The sequence below is a fragment of the Notolepis coatsorum genome (assembly GCF_963971535.1).
Source record: "Notolepis coatsorum genome assembly, chromosome: 1".
Lineage (NCBI taxonomy): Eukaryota > Metazoa > Chordata > Actinopteri > Aulopiformes > Paralepididae > Notolepis > Notolepis coatsorum.
The window spans coordinates 295,426,980-295,448,643 of NC_140165.1; the positions used below are offsets into that span (position 1 = coordinate 295,426,980).

Genomic DNA, 21,664 nt, shown 5'->3' on the forward strand with positions numbered 1-21,664 from the left:
ACCCCCTCCGACATTCAACCTGAAAATCTGCAGAAGTAGACATTTTAGCTGGTTGTAGCCGAGTTATATTTGCTACCCTTGGACAACCGTTAGCCTAGTAAGCTAAGCCACTGGTTGGCTACACCGTATAATGATATGTATGTGAAATAATATTATTCTCTCTTTATCAGGTGACTGTTACTCCCAGCTGCAGCGATTGCCTCTGTGTCCCGTGGACACGACCACGTAGGCCTAGTCACACACTGAATGTTCCACCGTAGAATAGGGGTCTCGTTTACAGTAAATGTCTTAGAAAGACAAAAAGTTAAAGTTCGGTGCATCACATGGTTGTTGATCGTTTTTTTATTTTGTATTTATTATTGTTTACAGGACTTTTGTTATAAAGATTGCATTCTGTATTGCAACACATCATGCTGTGTATAACTTAATATGAAAGCATGTCTACTAAACCTGTCTTGCATTTTTTATTTTTATTTTTTCACCAGAACTGCCACTGAAGCTTATCTGGTTAATATAGTGTGGTCAGTGATGAGACACTAACGTCTGTAATGTACAGTATATGTTGCACTTTGGTTTTAACTATTAAAACACAGTAAGAAAAACAAGTGTCTACAAAATAAAGCTGCCGCTGTACCCAAATAACACAATACAAATATGACTAAATATTAAAAACGGACAAACAAAAAACGTATATAGCATCACGAGGAGAGGAAACGTCAACTCCGCGAGCCGTCACTTCATGAAATGCTGTATGACGTCTATGGGCAGAGGGAAGATGATGGTGGAGTTCCTCTCGGCCGCGATGGTGGTGAGCGTCTGCAGGTAGCGCAGCTGGAGGGCAGAGGGCGACTCTGAGATCACGATGGAGGCTTCCTTCAAGGCTCTGGCGGCGTTCATCTCTCCCTCGGCAGAAATCACCTACAGCGCAGGACGAAACACTCGAGTCATTTACAGGGTTGAGGAGCGGTTAATGGAACACACGGACATTATGGTAAATGTGCTTACCGACTTAGCTTTCTACTGAGCTCACGGAGAGGAAATTGGTAACTATCTTGTCCGACTCTGGAGAAGACGCTAAGCGTTTTTCCCATAATGTTGGCGTGTTCCTTTAACTACATGTAGATCTGTATTATGGTTTCCCCTCTGTACTTCACTAAGTTAGCATAGTTAGCTAATTGCAAGAAAAATTATGAACACTGAAACCTACTCCACGCAGCGCGCCCAAAGTAGGTTTTCATCAATGTGGAACGCCCTACCCACAGCTGTAAAGGAATGTGAATCACTACCCACTTTTAAAACCACTCTCAAGGAGCACCTACGGGAGACTGCAATTCGAAACTGGCCCCTGTAAATATCCTAAGACAACCCCATCCAATGTACAGTAAATGTCCTAATCCAGTAATACACAAGACCCTCTTCTTGGACCAAGTAAGGTTTTGTCGATAATCCAATGTACAGTTATATTATCGTATAGCTTACGCTCTGCACTCTAGTGGAACTATCCCTTTATCAATCTAATACTGAATAATTTTCTCCACATGTACACACCCATCCGCCTGGCCACACGCACATCCGCTCCTCTACATAAGCGGGGTCTTGGCCATACTAACAGCTCCTTCCCTATTTTGTTGACTGTATACACCACTTTGAGTTTAGTGCCGAAATAGTTGTTGGAAAGGAGCTACGTGGACATTGTATCTTGTTTTTCTCTCTCTCGCAATTTTACGAGAAAAGCTAAGAGATAATGTTTGCCCCTACGGAGGGTTTAGACGCTCGCAACATTACCCTTCACCAGCGCTTCACCATCGCCGCGTCCTCTGTGCATCGTGGGGCGTCTCTAATAATAATAATAATAATAATAAATCAAATTTATATAGCGCCTTTCATAGAACCCAAGGTCGCTTTACAATCAGGACAAAAAATAGGGCAAGGAAAGTAGGGGGGGGGGGGAAGAGGGGATGAGGGAAAGTAGGGGATAATGGACCTAATTTAATCTAAAACTAACTGATGGGGAAAGCCTTGGTGAAGAGGTGTGTTTTTAGAGCGGATTTGAAGGTGTCCAGGGTTGGGGCGTTGCGGATTTCGGGGGGGAGAGAGTTCCAGAGGGTAGGGGACGCCACGCTGAAGGCTCTGTCCCCAAAAGTCCGTAACCTGGTGCGAGGGATGGAGAGGAGACCTAGATCAGAGGATCGTAGGTTCCGGGATGGAGTGTACTGGTGGAGGAGATCAGACAGGTACCGGGGGGCGAGGGCATGGAGGGATTTGTAGGTGAGGAGCAGGAGTTTGAAGGTGATGCGGAGCCTGACTGGAAGCCAGTGGAGATGGATGAGGGTGGGGGTGATGTGCTGCCAGGGCTTGGTGTGAGTGAGAACCCTGGCAGCTGAGTTCTGGACATACTGGAGCCTGTCCAGGGCTTTGCTGGGTACCCCGAACAGGACTCCATGGCAGCCAGATACGCCTGGGCGGCGCCCGGTGGTGAGTTTGCCTCGCCGAGGGGCCTTTGAGCCTCCATCTCCTGTGAGATGGCCTGTTCCGGCCCTGGTTCCCCTGCCAGTGGACAGTCGGCCGATAGGCCGACAGCTCCTCTGGTGGCAGGGGATTTGCGACGCAGACTCTTCGCCTTGGCTCGCTCTCGTCATAAGGCGGCGAACGGCCTGGCTTTGATGTTGCGCTGGAGTCGGACGAGAGTTCTCTTGCCTCGTCTCCATTTCCGATGGAGACTGAGGATTACATGGAGGGGGCGAGAGCTCTCTTGTTCGAAGCCCCAGTAGAGACGTATCACTCTCCCCCTCAGGGAGTGGCAGGGAGTGTTGCGTCTCCTTGGGGTCCCTTGTACTCCAGGGTTGGGTTAGAACCTCCGACCCCGAGACAAGATGCCCAGCTATCTGCCGCGTCGGATTGTGGCACCCGAGGCAGCCTCCCGTACGTGAGGGACGCGAGTGACGTGGAGGGAGGTACGCAAGGGGAGTTGCTTGCCTTGTTCCCCGAGCTCATGGCGGCCACCGCAGCCGCTAATGGCGTGGCGTTGCCGCAGCCACTGCCAGCACCTGTTCCTGATGACATGATAGGTCATCTCTGGCAACGTCGTCCTGTGAGAGAGACGGGCGTTGTCTGCCCATTCTTCCCAGCAATGGAGGCCTACATGACACAGGGACAGGTCATCTCCCGCATTGTTGGCCTTACCCCCGCCTACGTGCCAGTCACGCCGGTGGTGGGTTTGGTCCAGGGGCTAAATGACGGGGTGCCTCGACTTGATAGCCCGATGGCATCCATACTTTGTCCCGAAATGGTGTGGGAGCCGTTAAGAAAGCCGGTTCCCCAAGGGAAATCGGCTAGGCAGTTGGCTAATTGGAGTGACCAGGTGTACATCGCTGCGACTCAGAGCTGTGACCTCCAACATCGCGCAGCTAGCGTGCTACATGTCGGGGCTGATGGCGGGCGGGTCGGTAATGGATGACCATCAACGATACCTTCACGCCCAGGCGGCTGGAGCCATCCTGCACCTAACCCAGCTGCAGGCGATAGCCGCCAGGAAGGAGCGCGCCCTGGCCACTCTCTCCCAGCGCCATCTTTGGCTGGAGCAGGCGCGGGTGCTGGAACAGAGGAGGATTCCGCTGCTCACGGCCCCCCTCCGATACTGGGCTATTCGGGTCGGCCATGCAACAGATGACGGCTGCCTGCAGGGAGATGGAGGAGGAGCGCTCCGTGCTCCAGCCCCATTTCCCCCGACCTGATGCCACCGGTGATGTCCGGAAGAAGCAACGCCAGCAGAGGACCGCGACCATTGCCTCCGCCACCACCGCCGCCGCTGCTGGACCTTCGGCGAAGAAGGTCAGGAGTGGACGGAGTGCCTTGTCCGCTGCAGCCAGCCGCCCCACGCCCGGGGGTAACGGTAGGGATCAACGTGACCAGGCTCCCCAGAACCGTTCCTCCGGGCCGGCTCCCCGTGGGGGAAAGCAGCGCTCTGCACGCGGCAGGCGCCGCTAGTGACTCCCCTGTTTACCCCCCCCCCCCCCCCCCCCCCCCCCAACATCTGATTTTGTTATTAAATAAAAAAAGTCCCTCCTGGAAAGCGGGCCTGGTTTTTGTTACAAAATGTGTGTTTATTCACTATATATTGGGCATACGATGTATAACCCTCACCTAGCTGTGGGGTTGTGTGCTTAGGGAGTAGGACAGTTTTCTTGAAAATTGTGTTCTGGTCGCTATACATGTGTGCTTAGCAAGGCCTGTGGCTAGCACTCGGTCGAAAGAATTGTCTTACCCTCATCATGAAGAAGACAGTGTTCTTCTTGCAGTAGTAAGAGTGAACTTTACCTTTTTTATCTGAGGGGGTTGTGTGTATTCTGTTACGTTTGGGAAACATGGCATCCACAACTAGGTTAGAGTGTTAGCCTGCAGAAGTAATCTATGTAGCTTGTACCGAGGTCTTTGACCCTCTCTTTAAACGTCTGTTGTTTTCTCTTTACTTGGTGAAGTATGAAAACACGGTTGACGTGTTCACACATGAGCCTAAAGCCTTGTATAAAAACCTGTTTTTTCACAAACGAGTTTATCGTCTGTGGCTGGTGTGCAATGGTTGAGCTTATCCTAGAGCAGGGGTCGGCAATTAGATCTGGCCACGGGCCAGATTTTCCCCAAGCCATTGCTTGGCGGGCCAGGATAAAAAACAATGGCTAATTTAATATAGTGAAAAAAGACAAACGTTTTTCTCTGGTCTGCATCCCCTTAACAATTGTGTGTATTGCGCCGTACTGTATTGTACCCATTCTGCAATCTGTTAAATAAAGTTTTCATTCATTCATTCATTCATTCATTCATTCATGAACAGCAGATCAGCTGTTGCAGATCACCGCGGCGAGTGATGAACAGATCAGAATGCATGAAAACACGACTCACCATACCTTGTTTGTTGTTAAGTCCTCCAAAATCCCTGCTAATGTTTGAAACATGTCACATATCCACTTGCCGCCCTCCAATTCCAGATTGGCGTTGAATGCAGCTACTTTATCTGCCAACTTGAACACAGTTGTCATCATTTCCTCGTTGTTGTTGTTATTGTCGCCACATATTATGCAGAGAGGACGTCGGCTCGGCACGCAAGAATCACTGACCTGTTGCGATAAACCCGTATTTTAAGTATGGCTCCTGTTTATTAAAAGAAGCGTTATATTTCCCTGTTGCAAAGAAGCTATCCAAAGATTTTTTTTTTTTTTTTTTTACACATTTTGTTACTCGCTCCATCTCGAACGCGGAAGTGAAAGTGCGTTAGGGAAATATACATGAAATATACATTCTCCCAGTCCACGTGACCATTTCTAGCATTTCAATTGGCTATATATATATTGGCTATATATATGGTAACATAAATATCATATTCTCAAAATAATCTGACGGGCCAGAAATTATTGCTGGCGGGCCAATGTCGGCCCGCAGGCAGCCTATTGCCGATCCCTGTCCTAGAGGATATACGCTTGTTCATGTAGCATGCTGGATAACTGGTATCATGCGCTGCTTGTTGTTTTCATCATATCCAGGGTATGGGGTCATGAGGGGGTGAACTGATAAACCCCTCCCCCATTTTTACTGATTAGCCAGGGGATTGGACCTCCTGTTCTTCGGTCTTCCTGTCACACTGTCGGGTCAGCACATCACAGGGGCGGGGGGGGGGGAGTTCCCTGGTCCCACGCCATATTTGGGCAGGTGGGTCACGGAATTTTCCCGGCCATAGAATACGTCACTGGGCGCGTTTCTATTGGTCGTGAGACTTCCGTGAGTTTTTTTCAGGCTCCATGTTGTGGACCGCTGTCATTGTCAAGATTGAGTTATCATAACTCATCATAACTTATGCGGTGCGTTGGAAACTGTTGTTTTCTGCTCTGCTCTCTATTGCATTATGTGTTGAGCTTTTGGTCACGTGGCTCAATGTTTACATATATCTTTTCAATTATTACTCACGTGGGAGGTCTCTCTGGGGGTTCCCTGTCTCCTCTCTTTTATACAGAGCAGTGTTGACAGGGTTTTTTCCCTCAGACGCGTCATATGGGACCCATATATGTGTCTTTTGGCCAGTTTCCTGCCGCTCGTCCCAGGCGGCGTGGAGGGAACGTTATCTGGTTTCTTGTTAGAATACCATTGATGTGTTTTGGGTCTCGACGTGTACATGGCGCTGGCCCTGGGTGCTTTCAGTGTGGAACCACGCATGGGCTGGCGCGCCTTGGTTGCTCATTATAAAAACGGCGTTTTTTGTACGAGCGACTGAGATGGAGATTTTGTCTCTTCCGAGCGCCAGTGTACTAGGTTAGTCTCGACGAACTTTCGCTCATCTCTGGGGGGAGATGACGGAGTAGATCAAAGCATAGGCGGAGGGGTCTCACGCCCATGGGGTGGGCCACCGGGCACGGTGCGTTCATTGGCGGAGGGGTCTCACGCCCATGGGGTGGGCCACCGGGCACGGTGCGTTCGTGTTCTGACCGTTTTGGTGGCACCCTCTGTGATGTTTTAGATCGACACGCGTACCTACCCCCCTCTTAGGACTGGGGATGGCGGCGTGACTAGGACACAGGACTGGTTCTGGTCACACCGGACCAGGTCAGTTAACCCGTTGTCCGCCGGGGCGCAGATCTGTTGTTCTGGTACCCTGAAGGACTTTGTGCTTTTTCAGGGGGAAAATGCCGGGTTGGCCCGGGCGTCGCGGGGATTGATGTTATGGAGGTGTGTGTCGTGGGTATGTCACTACGAGTTATCCTTCGCAGTTGCTTGGTCCATATTGTGTTGTACCTTGCGCTGTGCTAAGGGGCCTGGTCCTTCTCCATTCTTTTTCGCCCCTCCCTTCCCCTGCTCGGCAGGGCTGGGAGGGGGCTGTCGAGGAGGTTCTATTGTACCCCTCTGGCATCCCTGTGTACGTCCCGGTTCGCCGGGCCCAGGTCCGGACTCATTCTCGTCGACCTGTTGGCCTGGGTTAACCCCTTCTTGAAAACTGAAACACTTGTACTGCCTGTATAGCCGGTGTATACGCGCAGTTGTGTTTCGGAGTTTTCTTTTGGGGGGGTTAAGGGAACAACCGCCTCCTGTTAAACTAAACATAGGGGGGTGGTTGATTCCCCTGTGTGTTGGTAGCAGAGTCGACTCTTGGGTTTAGGCCGGGCTTGACCCCGTCTGCCTGCGAGTGTGCCCCCGCACTTTTCATGACGTCTGCCAATCGTGTCAGCCTTCTCTTGGACCTCGACCTCTCTAGGGGGTCAGGTTTTGTGGAGGCTGCGACAGTAGACCCCTTAGGCGCCTGTCTAGTCCGCAGTGCGCCGGGCACAGGTCAAGTTATGCTCTTGGCCTGTTGCTGGGATTGAGGGATCAGCCTCTTGGGGGTTGTCTCCCCGGTGCGCCGACTGGCCCTACAGTGTTGTGAGGGTGTAGCCTCTGTAGAGTGCTTCAGGGCGGCGTGCTGTAGGGGGGAAGGGCCTGCTCTTGGATTGGGCCCTGTCCGATATGCTGGCGATGTGGGGGGTGGTGTCACTAGTGACCGTCTGGTGGGGTCTCGATGCTATGGCATTGTTGGCCTCACCAGGGGGCTGGGTCCTCCTCCGCGCTCCACTGCTATGGCCTTGCCACGGAGTTGGGTTCTTGACCTTTGACCCTGTGATGTTAGGGGCTGTAACAGTTTTTTTCTTCCTGATCGTTCCCTAGTGGCATGTGTGATGCGCGCCTGAGTGGTCGCGGGTCCTTCTGTGTGAAGGTAAGTCCCACGATCTGCTCACCCTGTGCGTTGACGTGCTAAACCCTCTTCACACAGTCGGATCCGATTCCCTCCCGTCCCCCTCTAGGGGGGTCCGGGGGCTCGGGTCCACCCTGGTTCTGATTGTTGTGGGGGGCCTCAGCGGGTACATTTGTCGAGCTTCCGCTCTGCTCAGCTCCTGTGTTCCACTAAAGTGCAGAGCGTAAGCTATACAATAATATAACATATGGTTATCCTATAACCATAGTTATATGAGTATAGCGAGCGCTCTGCACTGACTCACTGAGGACCCCGTGGTCTTCGCTTTCGGTGGTGAAAGACTTGGGAAGGAGCTGTTAGTATGGCCACGACCCCGCTTATGTAGAGGAGCGGATGTGGGTGTGGCCAGACGGATAGGTGTGTACATGTGGAGAAAATTATTCAGTATTAGATTGATAAAGGGATAGTTCCACTAGAGTGCAGAGCGCTCGCTATACTCATATAACTATGGTTATAGGATAACCATATGTTACCCCCCCCCGCCTACCCATCCCCCCCACCCCAACCACCTCCAATGTACAGTTACCCCCCACCCCACCTACCCAACCCCCCCCCACCCCACCTCCCCCAATGTACAGTTTCTTCGTCAAATGTATATACTCTCTTATTTTTTTTATTTTTTTAACTCTTTTTGTATCACAAACAGTACTTTATTTGTAAATCTAGTATGTCATAAATGTATAGATGTATAGGGCAGCTCTGGCTGCAATTGTAGCTTACCACCACCGGTATGACTGTGTATGAACGAATAATGGACTCTGTGAAGCGCTCTGAGTCAGAGAAGAGCGCTATATAAATCCAATCCATTATTATTATTATTATTATTATTATTATTATTATTATTATTATTATTATTATTATTATTATTATTATTATTATTATTATTATTATTATTATTATTATTATTATTATTATTATTATTATTATTATTATCTGTATGTCATATATTTTATGATGAATTGAAAATGGGGGACCCTGATGTAAACAAGACGAAAGTCTTTCTCTGGTCTGCATCCCCTTAACAATTGTGTGTATTGAGCTGTACTGTATTGTACCCATTCTGCAATCTGTTAATAAAATGTTCAATCAATCAAGCGTTTTATTTCTGGGCTTGTTGACTTGTTTTGTGGCTAACAACAACCCTGAGCTGCAGGTGTCCAGTATGAATGAACAGCATGGATTGTGCTGAGAAGCACTCTACTCTAATATTCGGAACCTACCCTTTGTCTTTGTTGTTGTTTTTGCTGGTAGTTCACTATATTTTGTCATATATAAGTGCCCAAGTACCCAGGTGAAGATTTGCCTGCCATCACCGTTAAATCCACTGCATTTTACTTTGTTCAGTGTCAGTTCAGTTGATACTCCAAATGCATAAGACATTCCAGACTCACAATTCTTCTACTATTTAATTTGGATGCTATTTCTTTCCTTTAAAAAAAAAAATTCCCCTCATGTCTGATGTATATAGCATAGGCGGCCCTAAGGTTCAGGGGCTCATCTCAAGATGAAATATGGGGCCCTTATCTTATATTAACAAGACCCCGCCCCCATGTACATTTACAGAAGAAAATATAATGTTTTAGGCAAAATTGCACATAAGGTGGGAAGCCAAACTCACCACGACGCACCTCAACTAGACCCTGGAGATTTACATTACTTGGTTTATGTCAGGAGCAGGCACGTGCACACATAGAGCCCAAGGGGTGCTTGAGCACCTGCCCTTTTGAGCCTCATAAAAAAAAGTGCCATTAAAAAAAATATTTATTTTTTTGTTTTTAAGTTGCGCATATAGACTGCCCTTCCAACTGAAAAGTGTCAGGATAGAATCAAAATATTAGGTAAAGAGAGAGAGAGATGCCCCATATTCCATTGCAGTTTGCACGACCTCCTCAGCGTGCCTCTCCGCGGACCTATATATTTTATGCATAGCGTGGGTGGTGATGATGATGATGATGATAGAAACCGCTGTGGCGCATACAGTTGAATGCTGGTATTACACTCACTGAGGGACAAGAAGAAGTCCGATGGGATTTGGGAATCTCAAATACAAATCGGGATTGGAATGAAAAATGAAAAATTTAACAGTACAGAATATACAGCACTTCTTGGGGTCTGTAGGGTAAGCACTTATTCCCTCCCCTCTGAACATTTATGGAGATGTATGGGCCTTTTAAGTCAGTGATAAAAGTGTCTTTCAAGGATAAGTGAGCTCCTGCACTGATTATTATAGTTCAATATTCAATATTTGATCACCAAAAACCCCCAAAAAGCATAAAAGGGACCCCCCTCGCCCAAAAAGGGCCCCCAAAAATCAGTCTGATTAGCTACTAGGCTAAAAATGAAGAAAACCACCAGTAACCTTAGTATTGCGTCATATTTTCGACGTGTTGGACCTAGTGAGCCGTCTAATAAAAATGTGACCGAGAACAGTGAACCAGCAGTGGCAGTAGCCACCATTACAGGTATGGCTAACGTCGTTAGCGACAGCAACATGGCTAGCTCTAGTAACATCAGCATATTTACCCGACCATAGCAAGCATTAGTCTCTTCATATCTCTCAGTTCCTTTGCTCAGAGAGCCCGTACTGAATTGTACCCATTCTGCAATCAGTTAATAAAGTTTTCAATCAATCAGACAAATGTATAGAAAAGCTTTTATTATAACATAATATATATATATATATATATATATATATATATATATATATATATATATATATATATATATATATATATATATATATATATATATATATATATATATATATATATATATATATATATATTATTTATTTGCAGTAAAATCATCATACCTAGTTTGGTCCTGCTCCTGCGGAGCGCTGATACTAGGGTGACCAGATGCAAAAAGTCCAAAAGTGGGACAACAGTAAGATTTTGGTGGGACAAAGTGGGACAACAGTAAGATTTTGGTGGGACAAAGTGGGACAAAGTGGGACAGATAGATAATGTAAATTTTTGTATTAGAATAACTGCCATGGTCTTCACTGAATAGATTTAAATCAAAGGTTAAAGGTTAAATCAAAATAAATACAAATTAAATACCACCTAACATCTGTTTTAAATATTCAAACGTCATCACTTGACAGGAATGTCTTGTGTTTGATATTCCCTGTTAACACAGAACTAGGGAAAACAGTGTAGTATAATACAAAAATAATAATACAAATAAATTGTGTTTCTATATTAGAATAACTGCCATGGTCTTCACCGAATAGATTTAAATCAAAGGTTAAAGGTTACCACAGTCGGCTGACCTGTATGAATGGGAGTGTTGTACTGTGTGATAGACACTTGTTATCTCAGCTGCAGTGACCTTGTCCGTCTGGCTATCATTGTTTGGTTTAAAAAGAAACGTATGTTTCTTTTTGGTGAGCCACTTTCAAGTGAGACTCACGTCCACTGTGGCGCTTCAAGTCGTATTCTCCTCCATGCGCAATTGAAAATGAACTATGACACAAAACACAGAAAGCCTGCTGCGGATTGCCTGCCATCTGCCTCACCCAGTCATGTGTCGTTTGCCAGTCTTGGTTGTAACTGCAGGTCAGTTTATTTTTACTGCTTTCCATCTTGAACTAGTTTGCTTGTAATGTTGTTGTGTTTTTTTTTACCAATCAGATTTGCGATATGAGGTAGCGTCACGACTCAGTCTCAGTCACGTCACAAGCAGGCAAGCAGCGCGCTAAAGTACTATAACCAATCAGAGCAATGTGTGTGGACAAGAGGCGGGTTGCTACGTTTACTGTCTGTAGGGAGGGGCTTTTAGACACATGTTTTTTTTGGCTTCGAAAAGAGGGACATCCTCTCAATATGAGGGACGCGGGACATTTGGTCAAATGGTGGGACAGTACAACCAAAAGGGGGACACCTGGTCACCCTAGCTGGTACTCGTGGGCGGCGGGGAGCTAACGTTATTAGCGCGAGCTCTGAAAGTTTTGTTTTGATTTATCGTGTAGCCTAATGGCAGACTTTCCGGAAGTAAAAAAACGAATATGCGCTTGCCGATTGGTGGTAAGAATAGCAGAGGTGTGCAATCGGTGTGACATAATTGGCAGAATCTACTGTCAATCAAAATTGTTCTGTTGCAAACTCATGCATTGCAAACTCAGATATTATGGGATAACACTAGAGAACATGGGGCTTTGGTTGAGCGAGATACAGTGCTGTCTGTTAAAACTCATAAACAAGTCTTGAGCAAGACAAGTTAGTCTGTTATGAAAGCCAGTGAGTATTGTATGACTCAGACTGCAGCAATAATCATGAGCATTATCAAATAAAACACCATAAACATATTTCTTGATGTTTCCTTTTTTTAAGTAAGTAAAGAGGCCTATGTTCATATCGGTGAGCCCAATTTGTAACACAAAAAGAGAGACGTGTAGCCTATTTATTTATTTATTTTATATTTTATTTATTCATTTTATTATTTTATTTGTTGCCATGCCTAAAATAATATTCAAGCATAGGGCTAAAACATTTTCTTAAACAATAATAAAAAAAATTGTTATATGAAAGAATGTTATAATAAAAGCTTTTCTATACATTTGTCTGATTGATTGAAAACGTTATTAACAGATTGCAGAATGGATACAATACAGTACAGCTCAATACAACAACTGCTAAGACTGGAGGATGAAGACCAGAAAAAGACTTTCGGCTTGTTTACATAAGGGTCCTCCATTTTCAATTCATCAAGACATTTAGAGACATACAAATATACAGTGCTTTCATTAAAAAATATATTGGGTTTTGTTATTTAAAAAAGTGCCCCTAAAAAATAGTCTGTGCCCCTACATTTTTCATTTAGGGGCACCTGTGCCCCTAGTGAAAAAGCTTAGCGTACAGCCCTGCAAGGTGAGAGACTTTGTCACTAAACATCTTTCTGTGTTGGTGATGTGCCTTATCAAGGGTTTCCACCACATCAGTTATCCACACAGTGTGCTTTATCAATCCAGGGTGTGTTTGCTTTGTCAATCCGGCGGCCTTGCTAGCGAGTGGGGCCCGTTTCAGTGGGTGAAACATAGCTAAGGCCACCTATGGTATATAGTTAAGTTCAACAGGTTAAACTGTCCAACTCACCTTGGCCCTGGCTTCCCGGGTCGCCTCTGCCTCTGCCGCCATGGCCCTCTGCAGCTGTTGGGGCAGCTTCACATCCTTGATCTCCACCCGCTCCACTTTAATCCCCCAGGCGTCCGTGGCGTCGTCCAGAGACTCCTGCAATTGATACGGTCGATTGGCGTTCAGGTGTCGAATCAAACAGTTCAGCTGAGGAAGATACTGCAGTGTGCATGTTCTCCCATAAACGTTCTGTCTCCGGTCTGTCTTTCTGTTTTTAACCTTGTGCTCTGACCAATAAGGTTAAAGCTTAACAATGTGTACTATTTCTATTAATGAATGAAGTTCTAGAGCGTGTACAGAACAGATTGGAACCACCGGCACTTCCAGGCACCACTCCCTTTCACTGCTCTAGCCTCAAATGGTCTGGTGTGACCAGCTTGGTCAGCCTTCTCGCGATGCCAGACGTACGCTCAGATTGAATGAGACAGTTTCTTCGACCTACCGAAAACGTGGAGTATTTTCTGCAACAATGGAAAATAAATATGCAGCCGTCTCGACCACCAAGAAACCAATCATTCGCTCTGTAGAAAGTCTGCATGCAAAAAAAGAAAGCACACAGATACGACAGAGCAAAGACGCTATATGTATTGAAAATAGAGATGATACCGCTCAAGGCCAGCAGGCGCCATAATTACACATTATCGCTTTAAGGCAAAGACGGGGATAGGCTTATAAACAAATTTTTTGTGGTGAAAATCACAACATGTTACTGCTTTGCAGCTTGGCCTACAAGTGACCACCCACTATCAAGCCACTGCCAAGTACAGGACATTCTAGACACCACCTTTCAACCACAAGCTAAAATACCAACCAACTTCTTTCCTGTTTTTGATATTCCAAAACCTTAACACTACCAACCACACAGCTATATGTTCCCCACCTGCATGCTCTGTGAGATGCCCTCTCTGTCAGACAACAGTTCCGACAGGTTCTTGGTACCGAGCACATTCCTCAGGGTGGCCTGCGCCAGCAGCCGCGTCGAGGAGTGGGCATTCGTTACATTGGCCACAGCTGAGATGGGGCAAAATATCCGGAAATACACCACGCCGTCCACTGACACGGTCACAGAGTCTCTGGTCAGGATCTGCAGAGGAAGAAACGTCTATTACTCTTCTGTTACTACAGTGATGACCCAGGTGGATGTTGGGACACTGGGGCAGGTTATTTTTTAATTAATGTAATAAAGTAACAATAGACATAGACAATGATTTGGAGGTTTTCGAGGGAGAAAATAAACTGATCTAAGTGTGTCGTGAAAACCGAGGTGCAGAAAAACCTGACCTCTTGGGGAGGGATATCAAAGGATACGGTTCTCAGATCCACTTTCACAAAGGTGTCGGTGCAGGGTAGAACGAAGAACAGTCCTGCAAAAAACGGGAGAGGGAGCTTGTGTTTACAGTGGCCATTTTAGTCAGAGAAGTACAGTGACTCATTCATTCATAACCTTTATTTTATACTCAGAAAGACAAGCCCTCATTTTCAATAATAGCTGAGATTACAAAAAACAATAAGAAGCAATACATTAAAATCGAACACAAAAAAAAATGAATTAAATAGGCACAATAAGACTAGACAGTTTACAGAAGTAAACAAATAAATAATTCACAGAATCCAACACTTATAAATCAATTAACCGCTTATGCCTGAGCGGTCCGGTATCTGAGATTGATATCACGCCATAAACCAATCAATACAGAACCGAACGCACAGTTACAATCACAAACAGGAATGTTCCGAATACATAATCTTAGCGGCCCATAGTCAAGTGATCATTTTGTGGGATGTTTGGAGCTTATTCCAAGCGGCTGGGGCACTGAAGAAAAAGGCTGACCTCCCAAGTTCTGAGTGGGCCTGGAAGTGAGCATGAGCAGGTCATTGGAACAGGTTAATAAGGACCCGAATTCCATTCAAACATAGATGTGATATAAGGAGGGAGCATTCCAGCAATGGCCTTAAAAATGAACAGGTACTAGTGTTTATCTCTCTGCCAGAGAGGACAAGCCCGCTCTGTCATAAAGGACACAATGGTGGGTCAGTAATAAATCTATGGGCAGAATGATAGACCGTGTCAAGGCCCTTGAGAGTAGATGGAGTAGCAATTCTATAAATAATATCACCACAGTCTAACACTGAGAGTCTGGGAAATTGCTTCAACAATCCTTTGTCTGCTGCACACGGGGGAACATGATTTATTTCTATAAAGAAATCCAATCTGTGTCTTGATTTTGAGACAAGATCATCAATTTGATATTTAAATGAGAATTTATCGCCAAGGCAGATGATTACGGAGCCCAGTCGATTACTCCTAGGACTGGTTCCAAAATAATACTTTTGATTCCAATCGGAGGTTTATCTGAATCTTATAAGACCCTTAACAATCCTATTGGATTGTCAAATAGGATCCTAAAGGATTGGTTCCAAAAGATGATACTGTAGATTCCAATTGGATCATATTTTGGAATGAATCCCATAGGATCTTTGCAGAATTTTCTACCAGATTTCTATAGACTTTTTGGTAACACTTTATAATAACACTCAGTTATAAGACATTTATAAGGTATTAAAAAAAGCAATAGCACTAATCATGAACAAACCATTTATATACATTTGTAAATGATTATTAAATCATTTATAACTATATTTGTATAACATTTACAAATGATTTATAACTCATTATCAACATTGTTTGTACTTGATTTGTTCATCATTAAATAATGTTATTTAATGTGTAGTAACACATTTGTAGATGCTTTGAAAATGGATATGAAAAACCGACTATACCTCCATTTATTTGTTCACTCCCTCTACATATTCCTGGCTGGGTCCTAGTGGCCCCCAGGTTACATGTATATGGCATGTCAAAAGAGACTATTTTTCTTTTTATTATAAACAATGTTTATTTGTTGTTGCTTTGTTTGTGTTAATAAAATAGCATTTATCTACAACCCTAATTCTGTCACCGTTTTATGTCAAAAAGAAGGGTGGATCCAAAAGCTATTTGTAACGTGATGAAAAAGTCAACAAATATTTAACAAACTATTAGACATTTGTTAATGATGAAATGTCTTCACTTTAGATTAGGGCACACAATAGCATCTGCAAATGATTTTTAGATTTTTTATGAATGTTTTACAAATCATTTGTTGAACATGAACAAATAAATGGAGGTATAGTAATTTTTTCATATCCATTTTTCAAAGCATCTACAAATGTGTTACTACACATTAAGTAACATTATTTAATGATGAACAAATCAAGTACAAACAATGTTAATAATGAGTTATAAATCATTTGTAAATGTTATACAAATATAGTTATAAATGATTTAATAATCATTTACGAATGTATATATATATACATGGTTTGTTCATGATTAGTTCATTATCTACAAATACCTTATAAATGTCTTATAACTGAGTGTTATTATAAAGTGTTACCGACTTTTTTTAACCAGGGCACCAGTTGCTGGAAAGGCATGTCATACAGTACTGTATGCTACAGAAAGTAATATTACCAATAATATTAAACAATAACATCGACATACCTGGTCCTTTGGGTTTCTTGTCAGTAATCCGACCAAGTCTGAAAATGACTGCTCGCTCATACTCCTTGATTATCTGGATGTCAGAGACACAAGTCAGGAGCAAAAAGTGATGGGACAACTTTTATTTCATGGCAAGTGCAACAACTTCAATGATTTGAATGTAAAACATAATACTGTGAGCATACTCTACCTTAACACACATGAATATAGTGACAGGGAAGGTTGCTATCACAAATATCAGGGATATGATGTACAATAGCCAACCACAACATCCCAGCCCCACAGAGCTCTTATCTGCAGAGGAAATGGACATTAAAAGATTACAGGCTCTTGTGTGTAACATGAGTTTTGCATATTTTCCATAGTTCATCCATGATTGCACCCAGGTGAGCAGTTCTGTAGTGGTGGAATACAAAATGTGCAGTTATGTAGTGGTGGAATAAAACATTAGCAGTTCTGTAGTGGTGGAATAAGAAAAATAGCAGTTATGTAGTGGTGGAATAAAAAGTGAGTGAGCAGTTCTGTAGTGGTCGAATAAAAAGTGAGTGAGCAGTTCTGTAGTGGTAGAATAAAAAGTGAGCAGTTTGTAGTGATATAATAAAAAGTGAGCAGTTATGTAGTGGTGGAATAAAAGAAGAGCAGTTCTGTAGTGATAGATTATAAAGTTAGCAGATCTGTAGCGATATAATAAAACGTGAGCAGTTCTGTAGTGGTAGAATAAAAAGTGAGCAGTTCTGATTGATTGATTGATTGATTGATTGATTGAAAATTGTATTAACAGATTGCAGAATGGGTACAATACAGTACAGCTCAATACACACAATTGTTAAGGGGATGCAGACCAGAGAAAGACTTTCGTCTTGTTTACATCAGGGTCCCCCATTTTCAATTCATCATAACATATATGACATACATACAGATAGACAGTACTGCTACATCTATACATTTATGAGATACCAGATTTACAAAAACAGCACTGTTTGTGATACAAAAAGAGTAAAGAAAAAAGAGAGTATATACATTTGACGAAGAAACTGTACATTGGAGGAGGTGGGGTGGGGGGAGGGTTGGGTAGGTGTGGTGGGGGGGTGGCGGAACTGTACATTGGCTGTGGTTGGGTGGGTGGGGTGGGGGGCTGGATGGGGGGGGGTAACTGTACATTGGATTCTCGATGAAACCTTACTTGGTGCCAAGAAGAGGGTCTTGTGTATTACTGGGTTAGGACATTTACTGTACATTGGAGGGGGTTGGGTTAGGACATTTACGGAGGCCAGTTTCGAATTGCAGTCTCCCGTAGGTGCTCCTTGAGTGGTTTTAAAAGTGGGTAGTGATTCACATTCCTTTACAGCTGTGGGTAGGGCGTTCCACATTGATGTGGCATAATTGCGAATCGTGTTTAGTCCCTTGTTTGAGCCGAATCTGCGTTTAACATGATTTGTGGAGCTCCCTCTGGTGTTATGGTCGTGGTATTCACTGACCTTTGGGACGTTTTTTTTTTACGTGTACATGGGTACCTTAGTCGTGTAGTGTATCTTGTAGACCAGGCCCATTGCAAGTTGCTGTACTCTGTCGTCTACTCTAAGCCATCCTAGGTTGTCAAAGTGGGCAGGGGTGAGGTGGGTTCTAGGAGTAAGGTCAAGCAGTAGTCTGACCAGTTTGTTTTGTGATGTTTGTAATTTTGTTTTTAGCGCCTTTGAGGTGCTTTGGTACCATGCGGTGCAAGTTCTGTAGTGGTATAATAAAAAGTGAGCAGTTCTGTAGTGATATAATAAAAAGTGAGCAGTTCAGTAGGGATATAATAAAAAGTGAGCAGTTCTGTAGTGATATAATAAAAAGTGAGCAGTTCTCTAGTGATATAATAAAAAGTGAGCAGTTCTGTAGTGGTGGAATACAAAGTGAGCAGTTCTGTAGTGATAGAATACAAAGTGAGCAGTTCTGTAGTGATAGAATAAAAAGTGAGCAGTTCTGTAGTGGTGGAATACAAAGTGAGCAGTTCTGTAGTGATAGAATAAAAAGTGAGCAGTTCTGTAGTGGTGGAATAAAAGAAGAGCAGTTCAGTTAGTGATTAAATAAAAAGAGAGCAGTTCTGTAGTGGTGAAATAAAAAGTTAGCAGTTCTGTAGTGGTGGAATAAAAAGTGAGCAGTTATGTAGTGGTGGAATAAAATAAGAGCAGTTCAATAGTGATTAAATAAAAAGTGAGTAGTTATGTAGTGGTGGAATAAAAGAAGAGAAGTTCAATAGTGATAGAATAAAAAGTGAGCAGTACTGTAGTGGTGGAATACAAAGTGAGCAGTTCTGTAGTGATAGAATAAAAAAGTGAGCAGTTCTGTAGTGGTGGAATAAAAGAAGAGCAGTTCAGTAGTGATGGAATAAAAAGTGAGCAGTTCTGTAGCGGTGGAATAAAAAGTGAGCTGTTCAGTAGTGATGGAATCGTGGTAGAACCGGAGAGGTTAATTATGCGTGTGGTTAAATCTTCATGGTTGATACAAATGTATTGTTAAAGCAGTGCCAATCAAATACAAATTCAGGTTCAGGAGTTTGGTAAATGGCTTGATTCTCTGGCCAGGAGAAAAACCAAGACCCCCCCCCCCCCCAATTCTATGAGCTTGCTTCTTAACCCTTTCACCGCCACACTACCAAATGGTTAACCCTTTCACTGCCACACTACAAAGGGTTAACCATTTCACTACCACATTACAGAAGGTAAACCCTTTCACTATCACACTACTAACCGTCTGTAGTGTGGTAGTGAAAGTGTTAACCTTCTGTAGTGTGGTAGTGAAAGGGTTAAGATGGTGTTCTTATAGACACGGTCCACAACCAGCATGGACACAACACAGGGCTAATGTGCGCTCATGTAAGGTGCTATGAATGAAGAATGTAGCTCGTAGCTACTAGTTTTTTTTTTTTTTTTTTTTTTTTTATATATATAAGGACCTTACTGTGGAATAGCCTCCCACTTAGTGTTAAATTGTCTGAATCCAGGGAGGGGTTTAGTCTAGACGTCATTCACCTCTGGGGTAAGATTGAGTGGTGGGTAGATAGACAGGCAGGTGTTACGGAATTGGAATTGCAGTAGAACATATTAATTGTGATTTTTATATTTTTGAATGTACTTGATGTATTTTTGTTACTGTTGGTCTTGTTTTTATGCTATTAGGGACCATGTTTGAAACAAGTGTCATTCGCTTTTACATGTTATCCCTTGGATGTATGTCTTCTATATCCACGGATATACAGTGTATACTGTATACACACACACACACACACACACACACACACACACACACACACACACACACACACACACACACACACACACACACACACACACACACACACACACACACCTACACACACACACACACACACACACACACACACACACACACACACACACACACACACACACACACACACACACACACACACACACACACACACACACACACACACACACACACACACACACACACACACACACACACACGCTACCCTGCTAACTGCTTGGCCTGCCTTCCATGGAGACCAGATACTCACACACAAACCTCCTTCTCATGCCATTAGAGACCATGTTGGAAACAAGTGTCCTTCACTTGTACATGTTATTGTATGTCTTCTATATCCACGAATATACAGTGTATATATGTATATATATATATATATATATGTGTATATAATATATATACGCACGCACGCACGCACGCACGCACGCACGCACGCACGCACGCACGCACGCACGCACACACACACACACACACACACACACACACACACACACACACACACACACACACACACACACACACACACACACACACACACACACACACACACACACACACACACACACACACACACACACACACACACACACACAATACCCTGCTAACTGCTTGGCCCGCCTTCCAGTGAGACCAGATACCCACACACACAAACACGCAGTTCTTCTCACATGACAACCAGAAAGTAATACTCAAGTAATGTCGCATCAGACATAAACGTTAAACTCAGTTTAAATTGTTTTAATAGTTGGTTTAGCACATATTGCTGCTAATCATGCAACTGGACTCTTTGTAAAGTCCCATGTTCATAGTCCTTAACGAGTTGCTGTTGCGTGTTGTGTAATGGTGTGGTGACTAATGTACAGTATACAGTAGCCCTTCTGTGGAGAATATACCCAAAGTCAAAATGCCCATCATTACAGTACCCCGTGCCAAAGAAAATAATCAAGCCAACTGATTTGATTTAATATCAAATGAGAATGTAACATCCCCGTGTAAGTTGCTCAAATAAAACCAAAAAGATATTTTGCATTGACTCAGCAATTTAAGTTTAATTATGATGACACACTTTGACATGATAGAAGAAAAGAGACAACATAAGAAGCTCTCACGTACCTTCCACTATATTCTCAGTGCTGATTTGAAGTTTACCCTGAGTAACCATCTCTGCAGTGCTGCTAGCTGAGGAGATCATTAGCGACGTGTGAGGTGTGTTGGGGCTGAGGGGACAGCGATGTGCTTATTTACCTGCTACTTTCTTTCTCCCACTAGGGCGTGGCCTATCCCCCCCCCTGGGCTGCTGTTGGTCCTGAGACTGCATGCTCCCATGCTCACGCAATGTTGAGACTCAGGGATACCCCCCCTAGCAGTTGAGACGGTGAGTAACAGGTTACTACAACAAAGGTCACAATCGACCTCATGGATCTAGAGTAGCCTACTACTGTACGTTTACTCCTCCTCCTGTGTTCGAGAGTTCAGGGTTGAGGTGGTGTGTTTTTCCATAAGCTTACGTGTGCGTCTGAAAAGTCAGCCATCCAACGAGTGTGCTCATGAATAAACAAATAGATGGGTATCTTGACACCAGGTTGACGGAATTTGATACCTGTCGCAGAGTGCAGACAGAAGATGATCTGATCGTGTGTCTCACACTCTTTTTACTGGAAGTACTTGGTTTTGGACAGATCAGCTCAGATACAGTATAACTAAATTATGAGACAATTATAGCCAAATGATGATATAATCAAATACCATGAATGGGAGAATTTGTTCATCATTATTAGTAGTAGCTTAGTCGTACTAGTAGCTAATTGTAGATGCCTATAGTAGTAGTAGAAATAGTAGGCTATTAGTATTAGTATTATTAGTTTAAACTACTGATGAGTTGGTCACAGTAAACCACCACCTGCTAATGGGTCAGTCAGCTCAGCT

The 21,664-nt window shown here is 43.9% G+C and overlaps 1 protein-coding gene across 1 annotated transcript; it reads right to left on the bottom strand.

Moving 5' to 3' along the window:
- Positions 1-629: 629 nt before the first annotated feature.
- Positions 630-20,955, bottom strand: LOC311227756 (stomatin-like). Its single transcript, XM_084313540.1, has 7 exons — positions 20,852-20,955; positions 16,641-16,744; positions 16,451-16,523; positions 14,188-14,270; positions 13,787-13,990; positions 12,868-13,002; positions 630-918 (listed from the first exon to the last, which is right to left on the bottom strand). The coding sequence occupies exons 1-7, from the start codon at positions 20,928-20,930 to the stop codon at positions 733-735; spliced, it is 864 nt and encodes a 287-aa protein (XP_084169666.1). The 5' UTR covers positions 20,931-20,955; the 3' UTR covers positions 630-732.
- Positions 20,956-21,664: the final 709 nt, after the last annotated feature.